At 45.2% G+C, this 23,490-nt stretch overlaps 1 protein-coding gene, 2 long non-coding RNA genes and 1 pseudogene across 6 annotated transcripts; 2 read left to right on the top strand and 2 right to left on the bottom strand.

Annotated features, from left to right (window-relative positions):
* The first annotated feature begins 1,183 nt into the window (after nucleotides 1-1,183).
* On the top strand, nucleotides 1,184-2,497 carry LOC124676941. Its single transcript, XM_047212952.1, has 3 exons — nucleotides 1,184-1,487; nucleotides 1,592-1,746; nucleotides 2,137-2,497. Exons 1-3 carry the CDS (start codon nucleotides 1,316-1,318, stop codon nucleotides 2,287-2,289), a joined length of 480 nt encoding a protein of 159 aa, XP_047068908.1. The 5' UTR covers nucleotides 1,184-1,315; the 3' UTR covers nucleotides 2,290-2,497.
* Nucleotides 2,498-4,078: 1,581 nt separating this feature from the next.
* On the bottom strand, nucleotides 4,079-11,473 carry LOC124669653 (annotated as a pseudogene).
* A 952-nt stretch (nucleotides 11,474-12,425) lies between these two features.
* LOC124669657 lies at nucleotides 12,426-13,029 on the bottom strand. The gene is made up of 2 exons (XR_006992281.1): nucleotides 12,942-13,029; nucleotides 12,426-12,535 (listed from the first exon to the last, which is right to left on the bottom strand). It is a non-coding gene; the product is annotated as an uncharacterized LOC124669657 (long non-coding RNA).
* A 3,510-nt stretch (nucleotides 13,030-16,539) lies between these two features.
* LOC124669655 lies at nucleotides 16,540-23,240 on the top strand. Of its 4 annotated transcripts, none has more exons than XR_006992278.1 (5): nucleotides 16,540-16,862; nucleotides 19,692-20,006; nucleotides 20,127-20,243; nucleotides 21,694-22,675; nucleotides 22,831-23,240. It is a non-coding gene; the product is annotated as an uncharacterized LOC124669655 (long non-coding RNA). The 4 variants fall into 4 exon arrangements; XR_006992279.1 differs by having other exon boundaries at nucleotides 19,729-20,006; nucleotides 20,127-20,261; XR_006992277.1 differs by having other exon boundaries at nucleotides 19,729-20,006.
* The last annotated feature ends 250 nt before the right edge of the window (nucleotides 23,241-23,490 follow it).

Consider the following 23,490-nt stretch of genomic DNA (forward strand, 5'->3'; position numbering starts at 1 on the left):
ACCAAGCATCGTCAGAATAGTACACCTTGCTGATTTCATGACCAATATGAACAAGAAATATTCTGAGTAATAGCTGATTTAAACCAAACCATCATTAGAATAGTATACCTTGCTGATTTCATTACCAATATGCGTGTGCCGTCTATTTTCTTCCTCTGTTCGGTTAGTTTCTTGCCAGAAGTGTTTTGGCATCCTGATGGGGGAGGTTCCATCATTGCATGACTACCAGTTCAGCTTAATCTCTATATATCCAGAATGATTAGCTTATCCCATCCCTGGGAAGATATCCAGTGGAAACTACCCTCTCCATGAAAACTCCGCCGTTTGTTAGTATAACCTCCCCATACATATATTTTCAGAAGTTTTAGGGCTTCTACACATGATTTCGAGTGTTTTTGTGAGAAGATATTTAGTCTTTATCCATAGGCTGATAGGGATATTCTAGGAAGTAAGCGTGTACCATAATTATGAGACATTAATAAAAATTCCAGAGACTTGCAAAAAATAACATTACAGTACCTTTCATCAAGATGGCAATCTCTGAATAAAATTGACAAAATGACAAGGTCATCAAAGTAGTTGCAAGCAATATCTTCAGCACGGTCCTCTACGTCTGCTACAGAGTAGTCCTTGCCCCACTCTGGCTGGACCGCCTGACCAACTATGCAATTAGTTCATCTCAGGGCCTTCAGCGAGCTTCGAAGAGACCAAACTGTACCCGCATCTTCATTTCAAACTCGGAGCTGGCCTTCTTATCACTCTGTATCTGCTGAGCTAGAGTAATCTTGCCAACATCGCCTGGTTCACCGCCAGTGACAACAGAACAGAGACCAAAGCTGTTAGCTTCTTCAGGTAAGATCAACTTAATTCTATGAAGCCGGCATTTCATCAAACAGTTGATCTGCGTCACCTCCTGCCGCCTCTTCCTGTCTCTGCTTCACTATGACCTTGAAATCTTGCAGTGGAGGCGATGGTAAAAAGTGGGAACAACGAGCTGATCTTGCCGGCATTGGAAAGGAAGGAGGAGCTGCAGGCTAGAGGCGAGACAGCCACACCTGACACGACCCAGGAAGAGCCAAACTGGAGCTTCGGCTTGAGGACGATGCCCAGCTGTAATTACAGAACTGCCCCCTGTTTCTGTAGCACACCAGCCAAATACTAAGAAAAACAAATCCGGGAAAGGTGTCTTTTTTTCGTTTCCTCGATTGCCCCCAATCCGTGGCTTCGCGTCCGCCGGTGGCCTGGACGGCGATTCCCAACCACCGCTGCAGGAAGACCCCGCGACTCCACCAGAGCACGGGCAAGGCCGGCCGACATGGCGCCCGTAGTAACAGCGCCGGCGGCGGCTCTCTCGCCCATCTGCCGCGTCTCTCTCCCGGCCCGCAGTGCTCTCCCCTCTTCTTCCGTCAAACAGCTCCCCAGGTTCGCGGCCAGGAGTAGCAGCGGCAGCGGCAACGGCGGCGGCACACGTCCCGACCCCAAAGCAGGTAAAGCCCTCGGTATTCGCGGCGGGAAGCTGTGCCGCCGCCTTTCTTGGTACAGACAGGCATTTCGTACTGACTCCGTGGTTCTTGCTGTTCGTGTGTACTAGGTGATAACGAGAGCAAGGCGGTCCTCGACGCCTTCTTCCTCGGGAAGGCCTTGGCGGAGGCGCTGACGGAGAGGGCCGAGTCGGTGGTGGGCGAGGTGTTCAGCGTCGTCGGGCAGTGGCAGGCGGAGCAGCAGAAGCAGGTCCAGGAATTCCAGGTACTGCACACCACCGGGGATATAGCAAAGTGTGTTACTGGGCATTACGTTCAATCTAGCTACTGGAGAACTGGATATACTCCTTACGCAAGCTGGTAGCAGTTAAGCTCTTGAATTCTCAATGACAACTGATAAGTTATTACATGATGATGTAGTTCCGATTTGAGAGCACTATTTATTACATGTTGTGGTTCTTCCACATTAAGAAGTTCAACGCTCTATCCTTTTGATGTCACATAATCCAACTATTTTCAGCGATTAATCATTGGTGATCGCTGTATAATCTATAGTTGTGATTTACTGTTTATCATGCATTTCATTTGATTCTCTAAACCTCACTGGATAGTTCACACTTCTAAGTCGCCTTTTGGGGGATAATTCTAAATACAGGAGGAAGTAGTTCAGAGGGCCCAAAAAGCCAAGGAGAGGGCTGCTGTGGAGGTTGTAGATGACAAGGGCGCAAATACTCTAAGGGGACCTTCGGCAACCATTTCGACGCCTGCGCCTTCGTCCCCTCCTCCTACACCCACACAGGGAGAATAGTTATAGTTGACGATGAAGAGTTTCTGCTGCATGTAGACACACTTTTTTGCTCAGACAAGGTGAAGATATTGTCTTATGAGATATGTATCGATCAAATTGTCCTTTATTTGATAGCGAAAATCAAGTTTTTCACTTAGTAACATCTGTGGTACAATTTCAGAAATGAATGAAATAAAGTCTATTAGTTCGCTACAGATTGGCGATAACTTTCTGTACTAGCTCTATGATGCCGTTCTATTTGATAGTGGATATCCAACATTTCATTTATATTTATATATGGTATGCAGTTTCACAGATGGTGGAATGAAATCTATTAGCTTACTACAGATTGTGTGAAAAAAAGTTCTGTATTAGCACTATGGTACTGTTCCATGTAATATGTTTTCAGGGGACAGCTTCAAACAATCTTGAAAGCGGGAAACAGTGGTTATCTTGATGTACATCTGTATTTCAAAATCCATCGATTTATCTTTCTTGAGAAACTTCACACGGGTATTGTGAAAGAGTGATTCAATCGTCAGAATAACTGAAAGTGGAACCCTGAACTTGGACTGACAATCCCTTTTATTAGTGACCTTTGCATTCGATTCTCGGTGTATTTATTCTATGAAATATGATATGTCTATGTATCCCAGAGAAACAATGTGTTGTGCTGTGGCTAACTGGTGTGTATGCAGCAGATTTGATACATGTACTTACCTAAGACATGTTCTTTGTATAATTTCAAGAATTTGTGATTTGTGTTACAAACTCACGATGCTTTACTCCACTATGAATACCTAAAGTGCAGGTATTCAACAGAAGTATTGCAGATGATTTTTTGGAAGTTCTTGCTGATAAGATGGCAATGTATTCACTGATGATCTTGAAAATTTACCAAAATCATCGAGCAAAGATAGTACAGGTAATTATGTAACTGAATTATGTATTATCATTACATTGTAACACGTAAACTATCCATTGATCATATTGCAACTTCTAGTTCACTTTGTTGATTTTTTTAGCTGCAGATGTGATGAACTGTTGGAGTTGGAGCATAGTTATACAGCAACATAAGGAATTCACCAGGTAAATGGGGATATATTTTTTTTTACCAAATCATGTACATACAACCAGTACACATAGTCACATATGAACAGAGATAAATCTGTACTTTATAATGCTAGGAAGACAAATAATTCAGAGGGACTCCTCATATGTGGAGAATTTTATGTGTCTGTTAGTGTAACCAGAAAGCCATTCAAATTTACCACTAAGCAAAATTATCTGGCACATCTGCTCCTTTCCTGCAGTAGTTTACATGACAATAGACATTTCCTATTGTGTATCCCAAGTATGTGCGGTAATCTCAAATATGTCATTCTTTCGGTAGCATGAAACTGCTATTCTACTATGGTGGTGCTATTGCCCTTTTTAGCGTACCTTGAATGACAAAAAAGAGATCAAAACGTGAGGGTTGTTCAGTTATCATCATTATTGCACTGCAAATAGGAAATTTATATAGATACAGATAGAGCTAAACCATGCTTGTGTAATAGTCATGAAATAGGAAATCTAAATGCATCGTTTCACCACATCATGTACATACAACATGTACACACATGAACATTGATAATTTTGTGCTTCAATGCTGCTAAGATGCAGAATTCATAGGGGGCTCTTCATATGGCATCTCTATCTGCTAATAGCCTTTATAAACTTACTATGCCAATTTGCAGACAATTTTGCTGCCCCTTTAGTGACCTTACAGCGTAACTAGAAAACCTTTCATAATTTGCACCCTTATTCAGACGCATAAATATGCCCATGTTCTTAGAACACTGACCTGAATACTGGTCATTTATTTGCACACATACAGATGCCTTGCAAGTACAACTTCACATTGTCTGACACGCATGGATTGCATTTCTGCAAGACTAAGCATCAAAAAAAATATTTCCCCTTACATCCAGTTGCCAGTTCCATATTATATCCAGTTTTAGCGCGCAGAAGAACAAATTATAGGCCGATCAACATGTTAAGCATGATCTTTACATAATAGTCAGGCACAAGGAAAACAGTGACGAGTGCCTCAAGAAGTGCACTGCTGCAGCTGGGATCCATTTTGAAATTCACTCTTCAGAAGTGAACCTTTGAGGAACTTCCTGTACCATTGAGCTGATAATTTTGGTGTCCTCTTGTGTGTCCTGAAGTCGACATGGTAGAGCCCGAACCTTCCTGTGTATCCAAACGTCCACTCAAAGTTGTCAATAAGAGACCACACAAAGTAACCACGTACATCAGCTCCTTTCCTTCAATTTTTTGACAAAGAAAAGTGACATGTTGGTATTCAGAGACTGACGCAAGAGTAGCCATAATAACAATTTGATAGCACTGTCATAACAACAATTATAACATAAGAACAGAGCATCAGCTAAAGTCAATCAACCATTGCCTTCTGAAAACTGGTCAACAGACTATACTTTGCTATCGAGTGTTAGTGCTGAATATTCCAGGAACCCATCTAATATTCTAATGCACAGTTGGAAGCCAAATTTATGCATGGAGTATCCAGAGTTGACACGTTACCTTATTGCAGACGCTAAAAATTTGAGGTAGCCACTGATATAATTTATTCTTCCTGTGTCACTGGTAAAATCATTAGCAGCCAGGCTGCTATTGCTTGCTTGAGCATAACCTGACAATGTGAATTAGCTTGCACATATGTCACACGCATTGTTATTCTGTAGACTATAACATTGCAATAATATACAAGCTCCGTTTAAACTGGTTCTGACCGAATTGGCTGTAATTCTGGAAAGACTGAATAAAAAAATTGCTTCCAAATAGAGAGAAAATGTTCTGATTGTTTGTGAACTTGTGAGCATCAGCCAAATAGGCAGTGTCCTACCCAACTGGCAAAACAGATTATTCAAGCTTCAATGGTGGCAGATGTCTTAGCTAGATCAGTAGAGGATTATGAAACTAATGTATGGTTAGCTGAACCGCCCCTGTTCTTATATCCACAACTGGTGGATGATGTAACTTTGATTGATTAATAATAAAGGTTGCATGTTTGCTAAAAAAAAAGGCAAGAGAGAGTCACACCATTTTCTGTGATATATGTTGCTGTATTATTGTATCTTTGTTTGTAATACATAACCACCTCTTCCAGCCCATGTGGAACGTCATAAAAGAATGGCGCTCCCGTCTGCATGAGTGAGACTACGATCACTATTTATTGATGCTTTTTTTCAATCATGTTTTGAAATCTGACCTGGCATGAATTAATGTTTAGCAATTTTATGGTTACCTCTTTACCGATATGCACCCCATCTCTTTCAACCAAACTAGCCACTCGTGCATCCCCAACGGTAGGATCCAGTTCACACGATGAAAAGATGCAGTCTTTCACATACCATGTTGAATAATGATTTAGTCCGATGAAATCCAATTTTGTTACACGTAGTTTCTCCCTCTGCTTTAAGGTGAACTCAGGTAGGTTTGGACCCAAGATTTTGCGCATCTCTGGAGGATAATCACCAAAAATTATAGGGTCCAGAAACCTATCAAAAAGAATAAAGTGGTAACGGAAGAATTATATATTCTGAAGAAATAAGGGAGGAGAAATCTGTTAAAAACTCTAGTTACAGAAAAAAGCTGAGTTTTTCTGCCTTGCTGTATTGAAACAAAAAAAATCACTGTATTTTTATGAATTATGTCCGCCTGTTGATTTGTTTACTTGTATTAGACAGGTTTATAATCTTTTGAGTAGCATACATGTTTTGAATTTATAAGGAAACGAAATATTAATTATCTGGATCCACAATTATCATCCTATGGGATAGTATAGTACCATGGAACATTAAAAGATATAGCCCGCTCAACTGCTAGTAGATCAGCTGTGTTATTTCGTAATGGTTTATACCACTTCGCGCTGACAGAAATTCCAATATATCCACCTTGTTTCTCCTGTCAAGCAGCATATATCTTAAACGAAATATTAATTACCCAGATCTTATCTTTCTATCCAAGAAGAGCCTAATTTGTAGTACCTGGTAGTTCTTTCTGTAAATGCTCACGGCATTTTCATGTGAAAGTATCATATTATGACCTGCTATGTATGGCTCTGTTGAAGAATTTCCAAAGACACAGTTTCCAAATGGCTTGGAACAATGACCAGGTGCGTACCATCCATTCATATAAGAAAATCTTGCCATTAAGTTAGGCTCATTCAATGTAACCCATAATTTTACTCGGTCGCCGAACATTTTGAAGCATACTTCTGCAAAGTAACCAAAGTCCTTCCTGAAAAGCAGGTGGAAGTTTCAGTTTTTTTTTCTTCTTTTTGGGGAGATGAGAGTAAATTAAGATGCACAGACAAATACATACTGAATTTCGGGACTCAACCATCCACCATATCGCTCTTCAAGTTCATGTGGAGTGTCGTAATGAAATATTGTAACAAATGGTTGTATTCCTGGTTATGCATATCGTTACCAACTAGTATGCATTAAGACCTTCAAAATTTAGCTCCTTTTGCATCTGTTTTGTGTTAAATACCTTTTAGTACAAGAGCATCAATAATGGCATTGTAGAACGCTACACCATCTAGATTAACATCCCCAAATCGGCCTCCTGCAGAAAGGAGAGATTTCACAGATGATCTTTATTTTACTCAAATAGTATAATCCCTTAGGCAGAAATTTTCCATGGAAGATAAACCCACTTGGCAGAATTCTTGTCTATGCTACGGAGAATCGGTATGAGTTGACACCCAAGGAATGCATCAGCTCAATGTCTTCCTGGAATAGGAGATAGTTACATTTTACACCTTAACCTTCCATCCTCAGGTTTTCTGTGCATTTTGCAGAAAACATACCATGTAACGATGGTAGTGGTCAGCAGCAATATCGCCGTTGCTTCCATCCTGAATTGTGCCTGAAAAAAGAGGACATAAGAAGAAACGAAGTTATAATAACAAGATTAAAAGAACTATGTCTAGATTGAAACCGTGTCATGCTTCACCTCGCTTATGAGTGAAGACATCCCAATTGCTTAGACTTTTCTTGTCCTCCAAATATCCACCTTCAATCTGCAGAATATATAATCAGCAACCTATAGGGTGATTCGACATAAGGCTACGGCTTCAGCAAATGCAGTCCCTCCTCCATGATGGACAAGCGAAGCAGCCGTACCCAAAGCCTGGAAGTTGGACCACATCGGGTTTGGTTGGAGAGCGCAATGCAACGAGCTGGGTAGCTCAACAAGGTTGGGGCCTTGATGAAATCGCTAAAGAAAAGACGACTTTTGCAAAGGTTTGGACACTCCCCGCACGCACAAGACGTGGGGGCACTTGTCGCAAAGAAAATCAAGGTGGGATGAGAGATGAGAGAGACACCGGGAGGTGGGTTTGTCTCAGTATTTTTTCTTTCTTTTAGAGATTTAGTTTTTATAAATGAGATATTTTGATAACCGTGTTTGTCCAAACTGTAAACTGTTTCACTTTCGAGATCATCGCGTTGAGATTTCAAAACTAGATCCCATATGATATGTTTTGAATTTTTTGTGTGTGTTTTTAAAACTAATAAGGTTGTACTGAGAGTATGTGTACTCGAATTTTCACCCATATGTATTTTGGTTTTTGTTGTATTTGGTGGAGATGGGATAGAGAAAGAGACACCGGAGGGTGAAAAATGCAAAAAACAATCCTTTTTATTTTTGAATCTGAAATATCAAAACGAAATATCTTGAGAACCGTTTGTTTAAGTTACAAACTGTTTTCAGTTTTGAGATTCCCGCTTTGAGATCTTGAAAAGTAGATATGTTTCGAGAAAACATTTTTTACTTCCAAAACTAAGGCCTAGTTTGGCAATGAAGTTTTTCTAAAACTAAAGTATTGCAAAACTGTAGTATTTCAGTGCATCGGGAAGGAATACTTCAGTTTGTTGGTACTTCATTATTTCTCAGTATTGGCCAAAACTTCAACGTGTTTGGGATTTGTTGTTTTATCTTCGTTTTGACCGGATAGCATGCATGACTGGGTGCGTCACATGCATGGCTGGGTGAATATAAGGCATCAGGCAGCTAGTTGTATGCATAAAACTAGAAACGATAGGTGCATGTGCAACCATGAAAACACACATGAGTCCGGGTAGCGCTGCTGACGGATGGGCGTCGTCGTCGCCAAGCAGCGCCTCGAACTCAGGCAGGGCGTACGACGGTCACCGTCCTGCCGAGGATCTGCAGCGGAGGCGACGACGACGTCGTGGTCCACGCTGGCGTGGTGTGGCGGAGCACGGGTGTAAAGAAGATGGTGCTCATGATAACCGGCAGCGGCATTGCAACAGGGATCGGCGGCGGTGTGTCTGGTTCTCGTCGGGGCTGCGACGCCCAGTTCGCCATGGCATGCTCGCGTGCGGCTTGGTTGCCTACAGCAAGGCAGCCCGGCCTGCTCTTCTTGTGCATGTAGGCGCACGCGACCGCCCTCCTTGGTTCCCCCATCTCCACACGAGAGCAAGCAGCCGTATGGTGCAATCAAATCGAAAAAAAAATTCACGCCAATCTCACGAGGATGGAACAGGACCGGCCTTCTTTTCCTGGGTCTGAGCTTGCTTTTTTCTTCGATGAGGAAGACATCGCAGCCACCGCAGAGGAAGACATCATCGCAGCCGCCACACAGAGGAAGACGACACCTCGAAGTAGATGTGTTTTTTGCGTTTCTCAGTTTAGGAAAAAAGAGGTCGGAACCAAAGTTTACAAAACGTCAAAAAAACTGAAGTATTGGAGATACTTCAGTATCCAAAACCACTGTATCTGTTCGATCCAAACACTGTGAAGTATTCAATACTTTGTTTTTTTTGGAAATTGAAGTATTCATGAAATACTTCAAAAAAACTGCGCTCCCAAACGGAGCCTAATATGGTTGTAATTGGAATTTGCACACTCGATTTGCACTAAGCTCTACATTTTCACTAAGGTGTCCGCACTATCAGCGTACTCTTACTTTGGTGTACTTGTATTTTAATGTACTTGTCACTTCTGTTTACTCGCACTTTCGTGCACTTGTCGTCCTAGGGTGCAACACAGGGAGCAGTTTTCGCCTACTTCCAGGTTTCACCTAGACACGCACGAGTACAGCGTTTGCAGCATACATCTATCAGCCCCTAGCTAGCGTACTTCCATCGCCAACTAGCTAGTATATGCATTTTGTCCCTGTTCAATGAAAAACGACAAAAAAAAATACACTCCAGGTACAAAGTATAGAAAAGATGAAGTACAAAGTACTCAGAAGTTCAAGTACAAGTATATAGAAGACCAAGTAAAACTATAGAGAAGAAGAAATATAAGTACACCAAAGTATACCGAAGTACACCGAGGGCGACCCACTCGTAGCCAGCAGCACACCAATGCTGCCGCCGGCCCTCGCTACCGTGAAGGTGGGTTCAACTGCTGAAGGTGGCATGGGGTTGGTGGGCGACAAAGACGCTTGCTGGGGCGGCGACCGTCGGCTCTTTGATGCGCAACGACCAGGACAACATCCCTCAGTGGTGGTGGTGGTGGTGGTGGTGGTGGTGGAGGTCTCCTCCAGTGGCGCGCCTTCAGTGGGGGATGCGCGGGTCAGCGGGTGTGGGCTGTTGGTGCTCGGTCGGTCTGGATTCCTAGTTCTGGCAACGTGCTGACCCTAGCTGCCTCCTACGCCATCACCCCAAACACCTCTGCTAGAGGAGATCATCGGCCCTATTGTGCTCTCTGCTGCAGCTACCAAGTGCACCCTATTTCCGCCGAGGCGGGAATCCTTGCGCGGTCGTGGCGTTCCTCTTGCTGAAGATTCCTGGCACCAATCGGATTCATCGCGAGGTGCTCACCATGTACTGGATGTCACTTGTGGTGTGCCGGATCAGCATCTGTGGTAGGCAGCGCGGTGGGCTATTTGCCCGCTCTTCCCCGCAATGGGATTGCGGCATGACGTGAAGATTCATTTTCCATTATTGGCTCGTGGTGATCTCCATCCACCTTGGGATAGCCTTGGCACCTTCATTGCGGCGATTGCCAAGGTGTTGATTGGGAATAATGGTCATGTTTGATGAAGACCGTTTAGGCTCTAGAGGTTCCATCTCGCATGCTCGTGTCGAGTCGAGAAGATCTCAGAGAGTATAGCAGCAGATTGGAAGAGACGATAGGTGTTTTGCAGCAGTTTCCTCGACAAGTGGGGGTAGGGACCCTAGCGGACTTTGTTCTTGGTGGTGCTCTTTGAGCTCCATGTTTCAGTTATGGGTTAAAATATTAGGTCCTTCTGCGGTTGTACTTGGCAATGGTGATTCCTGGTCATTTCCTTGTCAGAGGTATTTGTCTTTCCAAGGTGAAAACCCAGATCTAACCATGTGGTTAGACCGGACAACAAGTGCATTTGAGCACGGTTACCTTCTTGGACTTGGAGGTTTGCTTTGGAGATATCTTTTCAGAGTCGAGGTACTGTCACCACTGATGGTGCTATTGCAGTCTCTGATTAATTCAGCAAGGGCTTTGCTTTTTTCTTCTTCTTTTGTTTTTCTGCTACGTGCATCCTTGATGTCTAGATTTGCTCTAGTCATTTTATTGTTGCAGAGGCCAGATGTCATTTTATCCCTTTATCAAAAAAGGTGAGTTGTTACATCCTAACTGAAAGCTAGAGATTCGGATGCAAAACAAGTCTGACTACCTTGCCTTCCCACGGCGTCGCTCATGCACCGACCACATCGCCATGACCTTAGATCGTGCCGTCCGGGGGATCAGTCAAAGCGACATAGCTACAAACTAGGAGATGTCACGAGCAACCTCGCGAAACATGTCTGACTTATTCAGCTACAAAACTTAATTGAGAAACTAACATAACAGAAAACAGCTTGTCGCCGACAACATGATTATACGATGAACAGTATTGTAGGATCGCCCAGGCGTGAACGCAACTGTCTAGTGTGTTTGAAAACTGCAGGTTCCGATCGCAATCTGCTGCTGCTGCTACTGAATGTCGGAAAAAGAAGAGCAAGTCGGGGTGCACCTGGTAAGCAGAAGTGGAGGTCCCGAACAAGAAGTCTGGAGGAGGAGGGAACTGGCTGCGGTGGATTGCCGACGCGGACGACAAGAGCATGAGAACTTTGAGAAGCCACAGTGACGCTGCCTTGTACGCCATCAGTCCGTCCGTGTCTCCAGCTCTCTCAAGTCCGGACTAGGAAACTCGGGAGAATTGAATTCTGCTGGTGCGAGGCGATTATAAATCTGCAGTGCCGCGCGATAGAGTTGGATGCGTGGAACTCAGCGCGGAATCAACCGGACAACATGCTCCACGAATCCCCGATGTCCATGTTAATCAGGTCCAGCATGCTGGGGCCGGGTCTGTGTCTGTAGTGTCGGACAGCCAGTCCCATTCGGCGTCATGGTCATGGCAGCTGATCGGGTCCTCCGGTCCAGGTTAACTAAGCGTACGTTTGGTCCTTCCACGGGGTCGATCGATTGTTTTTATTTTTAATGGCCATTGTTCTGCAGAAAACCCTCATATCTCTTTCTCTTCGTCCTCTTCTTTTAGATTTCACATTTTATACTTTCATTTGTCGTTTGTGACAACAACTACCACGTCTGACAAACAATATCTTTGTTACCCTATTAGTAAAACGTCTACTCCCTATATTATTATTTACCTTGCGTTCGGGGTTTAGTCAATGCCAAACTTTGTTTTGGGTTTAGTCAAAGTCTGACAAACAATATCTTTGATCATGGGCACTAGTGCTCTCATTATATTAAAAAAATTCAGAGCCCGAACCTTTCTGTGTATCCAAACGTCCACTCAAAGTTGTCAATAAGAGACCACACAAAGTAACCGCGTACATCAGCTCCTTTCCTTCAATTTTTTGACAAAGAAAAGTGACATGTTGGTATTCAGAGACTGAAGCAAGACTAGCCATAATAACAATTTGATAGCACTGTCATAACAACAATTATAACATAAGAACAGAGCATCAGCTAAGGTCAATCAACCATGCATTGCCTTCTGAAAGCTGGCCAACAGACTATACTTTGCTATCGAGTGTTAATGCTGAATATTCCAGGAACCCATCTAATATTCTAATGCACAGTTGGAAGCCAAATTTATGCATGGAGTATCCAGAGTTGACACGCTACCTTATTGCAGAGGCTAAAAATTTGAGGTAGCCACTCATATAATTTATTCTTCCTGTGTCACTGGTAAAATCATTAGCAGCCAGGCTGCTATTGCTTGCTTGAGCATAACCTGACAATGTGAATTAGCTTGGACATATGTCACACGCATTGTATTCTGTAGACTATAACATTGCAATAATAGACAAGCTCCATTTAAACTGGTTCTGACCGAATTGGCTGTAATTCTGGAAAGACTGAATAAAAAAATTGCTTCCAAATAGAGAGAAAATGTTCTGATTGTTTGTGAACTTGTGAGCATCAGCAAAATAGGCAGTGTCCTACCCAACTGGCAAAACAGATTATTCAAGCTTCAAAGGTGGCAGATGTCTTAGCTAGATCAAGAGGATTATGAAACTAATGTATGGTTAGCTGAACCGCCCCTGTTCTTATATCCACAACTGGTGGATGATGTAACCTTGATTGATTAATAATAAAGGTTGCATGTTTGCGAAAAAAAAGGCAAGAGAGAGTCACACCATTTTCTGTGATATATGTTGCTGTATTATTGTATCTTTGTTTGTAATACATAACCACCTCTTCCAGCCCATGTGGAACGTCATAAAAGAATGGTGCTCCCGTCTGCATGAGTGAGACTACGATCACTATTTATTGTTGCTTTTTTTCAATCAGGGCATCTCCAGCGGCGCGACGCATATTTATGTTTGTTTGCGTCGAGCACAGACACAAAAAACGTCCATATGTCCGTATGCGTCTGCCTCTTCTCCAGCGGTAGGGACACATTTATTTGACCGCATGCGTGATTTAGAGAGGAGAGAGGGAAAGATTCTGTTTGTGTGGCTAGGAATGACCGCATGCCTGATTAAATGAGGAGAGAGGGCTGCATGCAGATCAAACGGACGCGCGTCCGTACAGACGCATTCCTGATGCATATTTGGTCCACGTTTGTGTCAGGATGGACGCTGCGAACGTTTTGCATCTAGCCGCTGGAGCGGATTTTTTATCCGCAAAACGCAAACGGACGAAAAATATCAATCTGGACCTGGCATGAATTAATGTTTAGCAATTTTATGGTTACCTCTTTACCGATATGCACCCCATCTCTTTCAACCAAACTAGCCACTCGTGCATCCCCATCGGTAGGATCCAGTTCACACGATGAAAAGATGCAGTCTTTCATATACCATGTTGAATAATGATTTAGTCCGATGAAATCCAATTCTGTTACGGAGCAACAGAGTCGAGTTGGACCGACACCTCGTTCCCCATCTACAATAGATCGAGCGATTTCTGAAAACCACTGTTGCTTCCACCTCGCCGGCGTCGATCCGGCCGATTCCTCACCCTCCGGCAGCCGCTCCGGCGGCGGGAGTATGGGGGATCGACGGATCGTGCCGTGTATATAGCGTAGGGAGTAGTGGTTCGGCAGCTGGCGGTGCTGAGGAGATGGCGGCTTCGTCGGTGTGCTTTTGGTGGGCAGTTTCCATCTCCGCCGCTCTGGTTGCTCCGGTGGAGCGCCGTGGCGGTCATGCTGCCCCTTGCGCGGCTGCGGCTCGTCGGAGCTGCGGTGCGCGGTGCCCCTGCGCCGGTGGTCGAGTGGTGGCGGCCACGGCTTTTGAAGATCTCGGATGTGCGGTTGCAGGTGACCAAGCTGGCATCGCCGTTTGCTGCGCAAGGTGGAGGTGCTCAGGCACCGAGGAGCGTCGACTTCTTGCTCGCATGAGGGTTCCTCCCAGTCCAAGCGTATGGAGGAGAAGCGACGGGATTCGCCGGCATAGCGTCTTGCTCGACGGAGACGACGACAGGGCTCAGATGGGTTACAATGTTATTTTTCTTTTTTCTGGGCTTATCTGTAAGATACTTGGTTAAATGCAATCAAGTCCTTCCTCGCAAAAAAAAAAAAATCCAATTCTGTTGCACGTAGTTTCTTCCTCTGCTTTAAGGTGAACTCACAGGTAGATTTTGCGCATCTCTGGAGGATAATCACAAAAAATTATAGGGTCCAGAAACCTATCAAAAAGAATAAAGTGGTAACTGAAGGATTATATATTCTGAAGAAATAAGGGAGGAGAAATCTGTTAAAAACTCTAGTTACAGAAAAAAAGCTGAGTTTTTCTGCCTTGCTGTATTGAAACAAAAAATCACTGTATTTCTATGAATTATGTCCGCCTGTCGATTTGTTTACTTGTATTAGACATGTTTATAATCTTTTGAGTAGCATAAATGTTTTGAATTTATGAGGAATTCGAAATATTAATTATCTGGATCCACAATTATCATCCTATGGGATAGTATAGTACTCCCTCCAACTAGAATTAGGTGTCCGGCGTGATTTTTTGGGAAACCCCCCTCCCGCTTCTCCCAACCAATTTCATGGCCTTCTTTCTTCTCCGCCGGAGGAAATTGCACATAACATCATATGTTGGGGCATGTTTTGCAAGGAACCACAACCTTGCCTTGTTTTTGTAAAGAACACCATATTTTGTTGTAATTGTTGCACAAAACACCAAGTAGGGTCCTTACGTTCGTTTGATACATAATTAGGACATCTCCAACGGGGCGACGCAAACGGACGCCGCGCGACCGTTTGCGTCCGCGCAGGTCAGAAATACGCCTACATCCTGCTCCAGCGGGGCGACGCATCGTGTCTGGGCCGTCCACGGAGATGCATACGCGGCGCAAATATGTGACACGTTTGCGTATCCGCGGTCGCGCCGAGCGTTCGCGCGCTTCCCCCACGGGCCCGCCTAGCAGCGAACCTGGCTCGAGGCGGCACGAATTAAAGCAGCGGGGAGGGAAACCACCGGAGTGGCAACCGCGCCAACCGCCGGAATGGAGCGCCGAACCGCCGAGGAATAGCAACCACAGACCTCTTCGTTATACGCGCTGCAAGGAAGGAGGCAAGGGCCCGGGCGAGACGATGCAAACGGACGCGTGCGGACAATTTAGACATACGAAATGCGTCGCCCCGTTAGAGATGCCCTTAGTCCTATAAGCCCATTGACAGTACATACGTGGACTCCGGCGTGGACCCTGACTAGGACCTGCCACATAACTCTTCCTACTGTTCGTACCTGTTGCCACCATCTCGGTCTCTGACCATCGTCGTCACCTCCCTCCTCTGGAACGAATCCACTTTTTCATTCTCAATACTAGGGCCCGCCCCTAGTCCAACGGCAATATGGTCGAGGGGAAGGTAGATTCTCCGGCGCAGGCGACGATGGTGGTGGCAACGCCTGCTGCAACGCCTGGATGGCTGCCTCGAGGCCAATCCATCGGGCGCGCTCCTCAGGGCGTCCATGGCGTGGCGTAGGGAAGGTGTACCCTAACACTCTTCTTTCTTTCGCACGTACTCCTCCTCCTTCACGGGCGGCGGTGGCAGCGGTTGGTACGCCTCCTAGGCCTCGTTGTCGACATCATCGTCGTTGAGGCCCTCGAGGTGTGCCTCGATCATCTACCACCGATTATCGTGCTCGGCCTCAAACCACCGGCTCCAGATCAGGGAGTCGAAGGTGTACACCGAATCCCGCTGCAGATCCAGCGGGAAGTGGGCTTGGCTGCGGAAGATCTCCGGGCGGCACGTGGAGCCGTGCAACAGGATGGCCAACACTGGCCTCTGCACCTAGTTATTAAGATAAGCTAGCGTGTGTGCGTGGGGACGACAAGTGATTGGAGCGCGACCGCGATCTTCATTTATTAAGACCAGCTGGCATTTGTACGTGCACGTGGGCCCACGTCTCCTCACCTCCCTCGGCCACTAATGGGCAGGCTCGAAGATTTTCCGAGAGGACGCGTGCATACACGTTGCTGTCCGCGGGCAGCACATAACCAACCCATGAGCCTAATTGTGTGTCAAACGAGTTAATATCCCTATTTAGTGTTTTGTGCAACAATTACAACAAAATATAGTGTTCTGTGCAAAAACAAGACATGATTGTGGTTTTGTGCAAAATATGCCCCAACATATGGTGTTATGTGCAATTTCCTCTCTCCGCCGCTTCCCGTTCTTGGTGTCGCCCATGTTGCGCCTCGTCTGAGTCCGCGCCTCAACCGAGTCCACGCCGCGCCTCGCTTGCGTCCGTGCCGCGCCGTGCCTCCCTCTCGCGTCTGCGCCGAACCGGCCACCGCACCGCTCTCCCGCGTCTCCTCTCCCCTGTTTAGTTCCCCTGCTCTCTCCCCCAAGCCTCCATCCACGGAAATGTAGACTCTTTATCCCTCGATTCCGGTGGCCCAGCGTACTCCGGGGGCTCAGCAGCAGCAGATCGAGGTCGAAATAGCGGCGCTGGTAGTGAGGAGGCTCGGCGACCGGTCAGCCCTCTTCCTTCCCACGGTAGCGGCGCCTCCTTCCTCTTGGTCCCCACGCCCGCCAGTGCCAGCGACTTGGAGGTCAAAGCTCGCACTTTTATGGGCCGGAGCAGCACAACCATGACCAGCTTCAGGTAACTCATCCTACCCTCCCTTCTTACAACCTGCCAGATTCAACTTGTACTGGAATAATGATTCACGATTTACCATTTGATACCTGTACAGTATAACTGAGGCATGATTAACTAAATGCATGACACTCTGACATTGCACAGGTAGAAGCCATTTCCGTATTAAGCACCCTAGTGCATGCCATATATGTCTTGCATTTCTAGAGCTGTAGACTGAAGCAATATACAGGGAGTAGCAAATAGTAATGGTTAGCTTCATGCGTATAGCAAAGAATGTCAAAGTAACAGAATTAAGTTTATCTAAAGAATTAGGCTATTGCAGTTCAATGTCTCTTTTGTTTTCTGAAGAAAGTCTCTAACTTTTTTTGAAACGAGGCAAAAGCTTTGCCTTTCATTGATATAGGAGAAAAGAGTTGGCCCGTTTATGAGGAAAACTGGCCGAAAAATCGTTACAACACAACACCACACGCCAGCCCCGAGGCTGCGCTCCACACGGGTCGACGACCAACCAGGTCGACACCACACCTTAACGCAACAGGCGGAGGCGAAAAAACCGGAGCCACCGCTCCAACTACCACACCGACCCCGAGGCCGCGTCCCACCTGGCCGAAGACGAATCCGCCTCCACCGAACCGCCAAAACACTCCACAAACCCCTCTGACCAGTGGACGTCCAAAGCGAGGCCCCAAGAGGCAAAGCGACACCAGAGCGCCGCCTCGCCTGATCCCGTGAGGGATCTAGGGTTTCCCCGGAGAGCTCGGGCGAAGATCAAGAGACACCCGCTTCGACGACGCCTTCAAGAAGGAAGTGGCGCCCACGGGCGTCACCGTCGTCGGTCCTGGCCGGCCGCCAAGACAAAGCTTTCGCCCAGCGAAGAGTCCCAAGAAACTCGCGCCTGCCCAAAAGAGGACCGGCACAGACCACCACCTGCATCCGCCGTATCGCGAACCCCGGAGCAACGCGCCTGTAGCCAACGGAGCATCGCCGAAGAACACCGTGGGCGCCGCCGGAACGCCACATAGAGGGGATGCCGACCAACACCAACACAGAGCCCGAAGACGAACGCCGAAGCCCGCAGACAAGAACTCCCAGATCCGACCGCTACGCCGCCCACGCGGCCACCGCAGCCGCCACACCGCCGAGAAAACCGAGGTTGCCGTCCCGTCGCGCCCCTCACCGAACTCCTCCTCCCAGGAACAAGCCGCTTCCGCCCTGGCCTCCATACGCCGGCGACGACACTCCACCACCGCGTCGCACGACCCTCGCACGCAGCCACGCCACCGTCGCAGACCTCACGCAGCAACCTCGTGGCCAACCCGAAGCCGCCGCCGCGCAGCCCTCCCGGCCCAAGGCCCTCGCCGTGGCCGCCGCCGTGCTGCCATCCACCAAACAACCACCACTCGCCGGAGAAACGCAAAACCGGCCAGGCCATAGCAGGAGGCAGCGGATCCGGCCGCCAGAAGCCCAGGCCGTGACGATGTCGCCCCGTACGCAGGCCCGCCGAAGCTCAGATCGGGCCCGGCCGCAGCAGCCCCGGCGCCGCAGAGCCCTCCCCCGCCATCCCTCGCCAAGGCCGGCCGACGACGGGCGGCGAACAGCAGGAGGCGGCGTTGAGGCCGAGGGCGCACGACGGCGACGACCTCCGGGGTCCAGGGCGACGTCTTCCCTCCGAGGCGGCCGCGCGAGATCCCGAGAGGCATAGAGCCTCGCCGCCCCCTTCATCGGCGGCGGACGGCTTAGCCGCCGGCGGCCTCGGGGGACGACGAGGGAGAGGGCTGGGGACTAGGTGGCGGCGGCGGGGGCTAGGGTTTGGCTCCCCCGTCGCCTGGAGGAGGCGACCGAGGGGAGCGTCCTATCTGTCCAAAATAAGAAAGTCTCTAACCATTATGAAGAATATGATCGGGAGCAGAAATGTCTATTTTCTTACTCCTATCCTAGAGAGAAATGGTTGGGAGCCTTTTTGTCAGGGAGTATTATGGTTGGGAGCAGGTCCTATCTTTACTATTATATTTGAGTTGGTCGTACGTCATACAACGCGTTTGGTGAAGGAGATTGAGAACATCTTGACCGTTCGATCTAATCTCGCGGCCTCCGCTTAACATCCAACAGTTCGCAAACATTTATGGAAACAATAATCATGCTACAAATTAATAAGGAAATAATCTCACAACCATCTTTAGCACGGTAGCAATTAATCACCGTAAAACTTAATCTTTAGTATTAAATTGGAGCAGTTCTTTTTTTTTTCCTTTGTTAGCGCTCACGACATAAATCACCATACAAATATCTGAATTGCCGTTTCAGTCAATCACGCCGTCAATACATATGAATCAAGGAATTATGAATCCTTCCGTCAATCCTTATGAAATCAGATTACTTACCAAAGTCTCGGAAATTCAATTCGGCTCCCGGGTGCGTATGCACCCTCTACCAAAAAATCATATTTCGAAATGTCGAAAAATTTTAACAAAAAATTTTACATGTACATCTTCATAATATATGTTCGTTCGTCAAGTTTCACGAAAAACAAATATTTTTTGTGGTCTATATAAAAAAGACAAAACTTATCTTGTGAAAAGCATTATTTTCAGCACTGAGTTTTGTCTTTTTTACACACGTCACATGATAAGTCGTTTTTTTATGAAACAACTTTCTAAGCGTGTAGCACGAGAAGATTTACATGCGAATTTTTGGTTTCAATATTTTTGAAATTCAAAATATGTGTAAGATGCATTTCAAAATAGAGGGAGCATATGCTCCCATGTTCCAAAACACCACTCCCCCAAAGTCTACCTAATTATCATTAATTCTTGCCTAAATCTCTATCTTTAGGCTTAGCACCGTATCATATCAAATCTCACCTGCCCAGGGAGCAGGGAGCAGAAGGGAGCCGGCCTTCTTCCGGCCGCTGTGGTCGAAGCTATCGACAAATCTCACCATATTCCATTCTTTCTCTCACGGCGGCGCGCGGTGATGCCCTCCAAGACGAAGCTCTGCTCCCACGACGTCACCACCTGCATGTCCTACACGTTCACCGGCAGCAGCATGGGGGGCCTTACTGTCGCGTCGTCACCACCTCCCGAGTGAGACGCGTATCCACCTCCCCCTCGGATTGATCGTGGGGTGCAGCAGGAAGAGGAAGGGGAGGTGCGACGACCTTGCACCTTTCAGTATTTTATTGTGCTTTACATTCAATGAAGAATCCGTCAGATGATTTTAGTGCATATCCAATTCCTGAACTTATGACACGGTGTACTCATCTCGCAGGTGGTTGCCACAAGCCCACAACAGGCACGGAAGGCAATACAGATTCCACCTCCAGCATTATCCAGCAGCTGCATATCTCCAGTTTTGCCTGGCATTCTCCCTGTCGAACTCACCAAGGTCGATTCTCCATTCGGAGTATGGCATGCATGTCTCCTTAATTTATATGCCTGATATATGTTTGTCGTTCCCCTGTCCTCGTCAATCTGTGGTATTGCACTCTATGTATTTGTGTTAATGCCTCAAAGAATTGCTCTTTTTAAGACTATAGTATGGATTCAATTGATTTGGAGACAAGTCTTGTCTTCCAAAGGTATATAATTATATCTGGTATTCAAATAAATCATTCTTGTAAACTGCATGTAAAGTGTGTCGCTTATCTTCTAAACTATGAAGATGAGCAGGTAGCATAATGTTTTTAGCAAACTTGATGAGCTGGTTCTGTCACGACTCACAAATGATATAATCAATAAATGTGCTAATATCTAGATTTTCTAGCTTCTTGCAAATGCTTATTTAAAAAAAAACTGTCCAACCTAAGGAGCAGTGCTTGCTGCTGGCCAGAATTGTGTTTCAAGTGAGCCTCTAGATTTGTTTCGTTGAATTATTTTTTCCCAATTGTTAAGTATTGGATGATGGCATGCTCTGTCGCTGCTACCCTCTGAGTTAAGTGTTTTATAAATTTGATGACCCAGAAATTATAGTTTGCTAAACTAAGCAAGCTAAATTATACATTTATACACGAGCTCCTGTCAAAAGCAATTTTAATCAGGCGGAGAGGCCCGCAGAAGGATGCATGCCTTAGAATTTGTTGTTATGTGGGTTCTGTATATGCAACATTAAGAACCTTTTTTGTTTCACTGTTATGCACAAACAAAAGGAATCTTCTTATCTTTTTACAAACTAACTCTCGAAACAACCGATGACTCCCCAACATACTTACACTTCGATCAATTGTTCATAAGCACAATGGGGCTTCTTAACTCAGTATTTCAACACAAAAGCCATGGATAGACCATTTATAGTTACCGGAAAGCTACCACATTAATCGAAGGGAACTAACTGTCTTATAATATTATTTGTGAACACTTTTTTTTGTCGGTGCCTACTGTGTTAGAACCTTTTGTATAACTCTGCAGTATTGTCACTGTGGCCATAGAATGGATAGAATGGCGTGACTGTACTGTTGGTTTAATTTGTATTACTGCAATGAAAAGTTTTGTATTGATGTTTTTTATTAAGGTCATGGGATGTTCTCTGTTAAATGGGTCAAAATTTTAGTGGAGTCAAGATGTTAGTGGGAGTATTAAAATGATTAGAATGACCACTAAAATGTGGATGTGGTTTTCGCTGTACATATGCAATACAGAGCATTAAAACGATGCCTTGCACACGCATGAGTTTCTGTAGTGATAGCGTCCAAAGAATACATATGAATTGTCATTTACCTCATGTACACATCTTGCAGGCAAATTTGTTTCAGCCAAATGAAGGATCCTGGTTTCTCCAGGTCATTGTTCTATGATACATGCAGGGATTAACACACATTTGTTTCTTTTCTTTTTCCTAGGAATATATATCATTCTGTGGCATTTCATGTTGAGGATGCCCGAGAGGCTCCAGAACTAGCTTCAGTTGGTATTCTATGAGGATTGAAGAAAATACAAGAACCAGGTAGTGTATTTACACTTTACGAACATGTCAAAGGTGTTGTTAAAGGCTTAATTTAATAAGAAGTTATGTCAGCCTGGGTAATTCATTGTCCATAAGCCTATCAATGCAGCAGGTTACATGATCAATTCACAAGATTAAATTATAGTTTACCTCACGGTATAACATTGTCTTCCTGCATAATAACAGAGCTTCTGATTTATATGATATTTTATTGTGTACATGATCTTTATGCTGTTTTGAGGAGAAAGATGGATGACCGAGATGATTTTTAGCGACCAGGTTTGCCTTCCAGGGCATCCGTGGTCACGATGATGGAGGCGGCTAGCAGGTTTCCTCAGTCTGGTCGAATAGTGCTTTCCTTGACGATTGTTAGTTGTTGTTTTTTTCGAGGGAACACTTTCTATTACTCCCTTCGATCCAGAATAAGTGTCATAACTTTAGTTCAAATTTAGATTAGTTGAACTAAAGTTCCATCACTTATTATGGATCGGAGGGAGTACATTGTTTAGTCATTAATAAGTAGCGCTCTCCGCACTTTTCATGAATGATTTTTAAATGGGAATCTAATGATATATTTGATGTAAAATGGTTGGTGAGATTTTTTATCCGAAAGATGTTGTAGAAAAATATGTAGTGGGTACGCATGTTTCTCCTTTCTTGAAATTTAGCAAAAAATCTCAATTAAATAATATTTTTTGGTTGAGATTTGCATTTAGTAATCGCAATACTCATTATGTAGATTCATGATGAGGTTTGTGAGTCACATAATTAACCATTAGACATTATTGTTAGTGTTAATGGATGCAGATTGATCGTACGTTGCAACTGCTCTTCGGTGAGGATCCTAAAATCTCGTGGCTATGCCTACAAGGGTGTGGGTACGCATGTTTCTCCTTTCTTGAAATTTAGCAAAAAATATCAATTAAATAATATTTTTTGGTTGAGATTTGCATTTAGTAATCGCAATACTCATTATGTAGATTCATGATGAGGTTTGTGAGTCACATAATTAACCATTAGGCATTATTGTTAGTGTTAATGGATGCAGATTGATCGTACGTTGCAACGGCGAGGATCCTAAAATCTCGTGGCTATGCCTACAAGGGTGTGGGGTGTTAAAGGTCGTAGTTCGATGGTTGGGCGCCGGTGAAATTGTGTCTCCATGTTGACGTTTGGGAGTATGTTACCACACTTTCTGTTTCACCTTCATCATGAGCGTTTCACTAGAAGGAAAGCTGCAGGTAGAAAGTTAGCCTACATGTTTTAGGTGTTCGTTGTATAGTGAACTTCCACTTGCCTAAAACTGTGTCGGCGAGTGTGTCATTTCGTGCAGGACATTTCTCCTTGGTTTTTGGGGACATAGGGAGGTTGTGCTGGCTTCCCAGAATATTTCATGTCCCGTGCAATTAAGTCACCAGAGATCATTTAGTGAAGTGGTGCGAATGGATAGGATAATTTTCACGTTGAAACCGGTCTTGAATTCGTTTTAAGGTATCCACATCCGATTTAAAAAAAATAGCAAATAAGGATATCCGATTTCGAAGTGGTGCTCCGGATACGGTATATGATATGGTATAGCAAATAGCATGCTAATATAGATCATTTGAAATTTAATTAGGATAGTCCGAAGATTTTAAACTGGATAATCCAATTTTTGAGTCAAAAAACAATGCCTATCTCACAAAGTCAGTAG

Source organism: Lolium rigidum, chromosome 7 (genome assembly GCF_022539505.1).
Source record: "Lolium rigidum isolate FL_2022 chromosome 7, APGP_CSIRO_Lrig_0.1, whole genome shotgun sequence".
NCBI classification, from domain to species: domain Eukaryota; kingdom Viridiplantae; phylum Streptophyta; class Magnoliopsida; order Poales; family Poaceae; genus Lolium; species Lolium rigidum.

Coding starts and splice junctions, on each gene's coding strand:
- LOC124676941 (XM_047212952.1), top strand. CDS start 1,316: ATGGCGCCCGTAGTAACAGCGCCGGCGGCGGCTCTCTCGCCCATCTGC. Junction 1,488..1,591: donor ACGTCCCGACCCCAAAGCAG/GTAAAGCCCTCG, acceptor CGTGTGTACTAG/GTGATAACGAGAGCAAGGCG. Junction 1,747..2,136: donor AGCAGGTCCAGGAATTCCAG/GTACTGCACACC, acceptor TTCTAAATACAG/GAGGAAGTAGTTCAGAGGGC.